Genomic DNA, 6,972 nt, shown 5'->3' with positions numbered 1-6,972 from the left:
GTTGTGTCCTGGAGGCGGCGACAGAGAGCGCCATTTCTGTAAAAACAACATCTCACCTTCTTTCTTCAGTCCAAGTGCTGGAGCACGTTTGAGTGACCATGGAGTGCGTTTGCTGTCATGTAGTTGAGCGTTAATACGGCGTGAATAGCAGCGGAGAGGAGAGGGGGGACTTTCAGCGAGGTGACGAGGAGCCTCGGGTCGGAACCATGGCTGCACGGGAGGAAGGAGAGCTTCTGCACGGTAAAATAAGGCACCACGACGGCGCTGGAAGTGTAAACAGCTCGGAGGGCTTCAGGAACGGCTATGTGAAGAGCTGCGTCACCCCCCTGAAACAGGACCATCAGAGGGGATTTTTGTGGAGCGTGTGCAGGTTTTGCAACGAAGACATTCTCAGTTCCAAACTGCTCAAGGTCTCTGCCCTGTACGTCGGCGCGTTTGTCGCGCTCGCCTTCTCTTTTCTCATCTCTAGGAGCTTGCAAAGTGACTCGCTGTGGGATTTGCGGACTTTTTTGTCGGGCTTCTCCCAGTCCATCAGTCCTTTATTCAGCATAGGATGTGCTTTCTTCTTCCTGACGTTCTACCTGCGGAGGAGGAAGAAGGAGAGCAGCAAATGTTGGCTCCTGTCACTGCCAGCGTCGTGCTACCTCGGGGATTTTTTGGTTTTGCGCTTTTTGCAGTGGGGAGAGGAGCAGCACCAGATGCAAATGGTGGGCAGGTTGTTATTCGTGTTGGGATGTGTGGGTCTGCTCACGCTCATCCCGACGCTCAAACTCAAACACAGCGTCCTCATTCTGGTCTTCGCCAGCGTTGTGTGGCTGGTGTCTTTCACAAGTTTGAGCGGTCTGCCCGCTCTGCTCCGGCCGCTCTTCGCCTGCTTCGCCGGGGTCTCCGGCTCCCTGTTGGGGCTCTGCTTCGACCGCTACTACCCGTCGAGGGAAGTGCCGAGCGGGATTTCCAGCACCGAGGAAAAGGTCCCGGTGATCAGACCCAGGAGGAGGTCCAGCTGCGTGTCTCTGGGGGAGACGTCCACCAGCTATTATGGCAGCTGTAAAATGCCTCGCAGACCTTCTTTGCCCTGCATATCCAGAGAACAGGTAGGTCTGTAACCCCACCAGCCACCCTCCTGCAGGTTTTTGCAAATGTAGGCCTGCTGTTCATCCAGCAGCTACACGTGTGCAAACACCCAGTGTCATGTCATGGAAAAGCTCACAGAAAAGCATGCAAAAACATAGAGATAACGCCTTGCAACTACAGGTATTTCACCAAATTATGAGGCTAAAAGCACATATGCAAATGACTATAAATAAATATCACTGTTATGACACAGGCCTGCATGTGTACATGTCACGTAAAAGTGTGTTTTATAGCCTAGAAGCTCTAATAAATTATTTACTTTCCTGCAACACTTCTTGTCGTTTAACACAAGTCGTGTTTGTTTACATTTTGTTGACATTATATTAATTTAAAAGTGAATTGTCAGAATAACAACACAACCAGCAGCAGCAAAGCAACTGATGTGGCCTACAGTCCCACATAACTGTGGCTGTCAGCAGCACAGAATGATGGTGACTGTAAGCACACAACACACAAACACTGATCTTCAGCGTCCACAGTCCACAACAGAGCGAGTTTCCTTTTTCTCTCTGCTTCTGTACACAACTCAGTACAAGCTGAGGCTGTTTATACTCCAGCGATCAGGTCGCTGCAAAGTGATGCTCCCTTTCCACTTTGCGTTAGTTTTGAAAAACAATCTTCCCATATCAGATGAAGCCTCATACACAGTGTAACCACTATCATGTTGCATACAATACATCATGTGCAAATAAAGCAAAAAAAGCTGACGCAAGCTGTTAATGTAGACAACATTATAGACAACAATGCATTTAAGAAACAAAGCGTGCTGTTCTTTAGTGGATGCCAAACCATCGGGTCACACACATTGTTTTTGTGTCCTTAGAGGTTTGTGAGAGATGATAAGAGGACTAAAAATGTATATCCAGTTGTTCCATTTCCAGCAGTTGTTTTTCACCTCATTGTGTTGTGTGCTATTTAGCAGATTAGTGGTCACATTGCATTAGGCCTTTAACCGAGCATGAAAATTTAAACAGAGAAAACACGGTGGGTCGTTAAAGAGTGTGTCTGAATATGATCACAAACCTAGAACCTTATTTGACTGCTACACAACATATCTTTTACTTTATCCTGTGACATGCAGAGACTCCAGAATGCACCTTATGTGAGAATTTCACAGCAATATCTCTTAGTTTTGCGATTAAAAACAGCAAATCCAACATTTTCCAGCCGTTTCATTGAAAAGAGAAAGACATTTATATTAAATTAAGACTTGAGTTTCATCAAAAATATTTTACTCCAGAATTATTTGCAGGAATGGGTAACAAAAGACAAAGAATTGCAATCTGTTTCTGTGCCACGACTATGGAGCTACAGCACACAGTCCATTAAAAATACTAAATGTTATTGTGGTCAGCTGAGAAGTTGAAAGAAAATATTATTTTTGATTAAATAAACCACATGCTTTTCATTTTATAATCATGATAATCTGAATAGGAAGCAGTCGTTACTTGAGCTGTCGTCACGCTGTCCTGGCCTTTGCGACGGTAGACACGAAAGTCAAGTTTTTCATAGTGATCATAAGAGAAAAACAACATAAGTAGGCTGTATATCTGTCTGGGCGAGTTTAGTCTGGCACTTTCCACTTAAGTGAATTCAGGTCAGAATTGCTTGTTAGTTGTGGATGTGTAAGTGAGTGTATCTGTTTATCTGCGAGTGTTGGGCCCTGTGATGCTGCTTACTGGCAACTTGTCTGGTGTTTTTTGACCCCTGGATACTAAGATGGTGTATTAGCAATGTTAGCAAGTGGCTCATAATGTAGATGGTCTCTTTAAAAAGTTGTTAAATTTCTCCTCACGATATTGATCATAAGGAACAATTTTTCTCCCGTTCGCGATCTAATAAATATAAACGCATTTGGTGAGATGAAGCCGTTAAACTGAGCATAAGAAACGATCTCTGATGGCGTAACGGCTCAGTGTAATAATGTAAGATTGAGTGATGATTTTGTTCAAAAACTGACAGTTTGTGCGTCAGAGGCAGGCAAAAAAGGAGACACAAAGAAGCAGTCTGAAAGGAGTCACTCAGGGTTCACTGGTGATGTCACACATGTTCTTCATCTTCACACACATTCTGCGCACTAAACAGTCAAGCCCTCTTTCTTCTGTCGGACGAGGTCACCGGTTTCTGTTTTTCAGTTGCGTATAGAAAGAGAAGGGGGTGGTTTTACATACAGCAGAGTTCAGCACTGTGGAAAAAAACTAGTTGTGGAGAATTTTAGCATCGTCTAGATGAAAGTGAAGTCGTTACAAAACAAAACCAAGTTAAAGAAAATACTTGAAATCACATTTTTCTGATCATCCTAATGCTCTTAATTATTATGTTCCAGCATGACTCTGGATGCTGCTTGTTATTTGTCTGTTTGGTAATTTCATATAGCACGACAGCCCAAACAACAAGCACAGTTTAACCAGCATCCTCATGTGGATTATATATTATATAGCTATACTTTTGGGCCACGCAGCGTCACTATAATTTAGAATTGTCACTGTTGACAAAGACCTAACCAGGAGTTAAACCCACAGCCAACCCCCTTTAAAAAACTGATAGTAATGCAAACAGAGCTTCCCTTTTTATCTCTGGGAAATGACCATTTTATAGCAGGGGCAATACAGAAAATAATGGATCTGGCAGAAGAAATGCCAATCGGCTCTTCACTTCACTTAATTTTATACATGATAACGCTTCTTGTACATTAACTTTTTAGTCACTACAACAAACCCTTCCATGTTTGCTTTTTTGTGTTATTGTCACCAGGAAATTTAGCCGAGTTGAGATTTAACTGAAATTGATGCCTTAATATTTTTATAATTCATATTTCACTCATTGCCAGAATCCTTTCGAGGTCTTATGTTCATGTTTGAGCCGTTTGATGTGTTCTTCATTACCGCTCTATTAATATGGGCGCAGACTTTTTGCAAGTTGACACCATCATGAATATTCTAACTAGAAGCTGCTTTGTACAATGGACCTCCTTGGCCTGAGAGACACCGGGGCCCAGATGCATAAACAATGTGTGTGCAAAAAAGGAAATGCATACGCTATTTTCCACACACAAAATGGTATTTATTAAAGATCTATATGAGAATATGAACACTTCACCTCAGACAGTGTGCTCAGTTTTCTAGTGCCAGCGATGCGTTTGATGATCTGGTAGTGATGTGATCTTATAGTATAACATTGTTTAGGTGTTTTTGAGAATTTATATGCAATTTCTGAAATACATTTGGGTCAAAGGCCCATTTAATTCTAATTTACTGTTTGTGTGTGGAAAAAAATGGTGACTCTTTTGTTTGAATTGGAGCTGTTTCCCGTCAGTGGTCCTTTAATTTTATCCTTGTCTGTGAAGTGGCCTGATTAATAAAGTCTGTTTCAATACGAGTGCTATTAATTAGTCATCGATCATCTGTCTGGCATTTCACAATAATGATTGAAATATCACTGTGATCGTGGTTGACAGAGATGTGCGGCAAAGAGAGTGGTATGGGTGCATAATCAGCTCAACTGATGTTAGATTTGTGGGAGCAAAAACTTCCGTTATTCATGTATAAATGAGGAAATTGTGGGGTGTACTTATTCTCCAGCAATGTATTTCACAAACTAGCTAGCAATTTGCTTGAAAGACACTGCTTGACTCCGTACCGCCAGCTCAGCTGTGATACATGCTCTGTTACATGTGCTGCGGACAGTATCAATGGAGTGTGCTCTGTTGGTCGAACTGTGTGATGACACCATTTCTAAAATTACACCCAGTGTCTTTTTCTGCATTAAATTCTGTTAAAAGAAAAAAACAACAAAAAGTTTCATATTATCATAACGGTGTATGCTAGACTATATAAATGCCTTTACAGAAATATCTTTGAATATTGAATACGGTTGGTCGATACAAAGGTCGGATTCCACTATAAATGATCGTAAATGGTTGTATGTAAAGACAGCTGCCGTGCTGTTAAAGATCCTTGCTGATGAGACACAAATAGTTACGCTGCATTCGTTTATGTTCTTCGCATTGACTGGTCTAATGCGTTTTATGGTGACCTAGGATAGTAGAAATGAGGGCTGTGCACATGTTCAGCTCCAGAATGACTGAGAGTTCATAAACGGAATCAGACGTTTGAGCAGCTTTAGATGCATACGTGTAGTTTTAAGTTGTGCCACTGGACGCCGTAGGGCTATATGTGCAGCATCTGAGCATTTGTGTCATCCCAATTTTGGCATTTAGCATGACTGAATCATGAGCTAAAACAGTATATGCAGGAAGATGAACTGTCTAAATGATACTTACACCTAAGACAAAAAATGGCAGAAATTTGTAGCCTTTCTCTAACTCTGTGAATTAAAATTGAGCACATTTTTCTGTTAGATATTTGATTATATTATGAATGTTCCTTCACCCGCTGTAAGTTACTTCTCACACAACACAAACACACCCAAGTTGTTAATTGTTACAGGGTGTGCAATGTCGACAAAGTAATCAAATAAAACATACAGTCAATTAGGTTGTACTAGCAGGGCATTGCTGATATGTTTTTGAAGGTACGCTGAGGAGTTTTTGGCCTCTGGTGATGCTGCAGAGCGACTGTTTGATGTTTTTATCGTCTATCCTTTGTTATCGCAACATACATAGGAGGTGGCACATGCATGGCAAAAATATGCAGTTTGGCTAATGAGGATGATTTTGCTCATATGTCTAATAATTGCAATGACATTTACCTATAGCAGTAACCGGAGAGCCGCGTTTAATGTCAACTGTATGCCAATAAATTAGGAGAATGAGACAGAAGCAAAAGACTCCTTATTTTTTTATAGTAGGGGAAGCCTCCAGGTGAGATTGTAATAATATCTGACGCAATTGTTGTTTTAGTAAGAGACACTAATTGTAAACCAGTTTGTGTCGAAGAGAACATTTTCAGCATTAATTTTACAAGCATGCAGATGCAAAGTCAATATAAATGAATGGAAAGTGAATTCAAAAGGTGCAACTTTGTAAAACACACAGAGTTCAGTAGAGATTAGGCATGTAAGGAACAGATGAGCACATATTTAGATCGAGCAAGACTATTACATTTTATTCTTGCATGGGCAGTTTGTTTCAGAAAATTATTATTTCTAAGTACTGGTACATTTCCACAGACTTGAGCTTTTGAGATATTTAATTTTGAAAGATGGCAATGTAATATGCACATACTAATCAAGAAAATATTGCTGAATACTTAGAAATTTTAGTTGTTATTTTTCTAAATGCTGTCAGCAACAAGACAGGCTTTTCGATATTTTTTTTAGAACTGTGATGTGACCTAACAGTGGGTCTTTCACACCCAGTCACCATGTCTTTAATGCAATTTACATATTCTTTACAGACTTGTCACATGAACAAACCACACAACTATTACCTGTTGTTTCAGCAAAAAGACTAACAAAACTGTGAGAATACAGATCAGGATTTTACACTGAGGCACAAAGCCCAAAACTTTCTTTAAAGACCAATTTCTTAGTTTTGTTTGCTTGTGTGTAATGTGTTGTAACTGTGTAATGCATGATGAGAATCTCTGTAGCGTAATCTTTTACTTTATGTGGGGTCCTTAAATGTGTCAGACTGACTTGGATTGGTTGCCGCCTTTTTTACATCCACTACCACATCATGAACAATGTTTTTGTTTCATTTAGCCTGTTCCAGTTTCAGTTGATGTCAATTTGTGCTCTCAGTTTTGTGTTTTCCCACCACTGTAACTCAAAACCTCCTGCACAGCCAAAGCTATATGGGCTGAGTGCTACTGCCAGAGGTCAGACGCACTGAATTCTACATTTACTGTCCCTCTTGTTTGGTTTAATCCTTCCTTA

The 6,972-nt window shown here is 40.8% G+C and overlaps 1 protein-coding gene across 1 annotated transcript in view; it reads left to right on the top strand.

Moving 5' to 3' along the window:
* pde3b (phosphodiesterase 3B) overlaps nt 1-6,972 on the top strand; it is a 50,068-nt gene continuing 43,096 nt past the window's right edge. Inside the window, 1 exon segment of the mRNA XM_051944872.1 lies at nt 1-1,094. Coding sequence (XP_051800832.1) covers nt 207-1,094 — 888 coding nt within the window. The 5' untranslated portion in view covers nt 1-206.

Source organism: Acanthochromis polyacanthus, chromosome 2 (genome assembly GCF_021347895.1).
Source record: "Acanthochromis polyacanthus isolate Apoly-LR-REF ecotype Palm Island chromosome 2, KAUST_Apoly_ChrSc, whole genome shotgun sequence".
Classification (NCBI taxonomy): Eukaryota; Metazoa; Chordata; class Actinopteri; family Pomacentridae; genus Acanthochromis; species Acanthochromis polyacanthus.
Note: the sequence above shows the minus strand (reverse complement) of the source record. Positions and strands in the feature narration are given on the sequence as shown.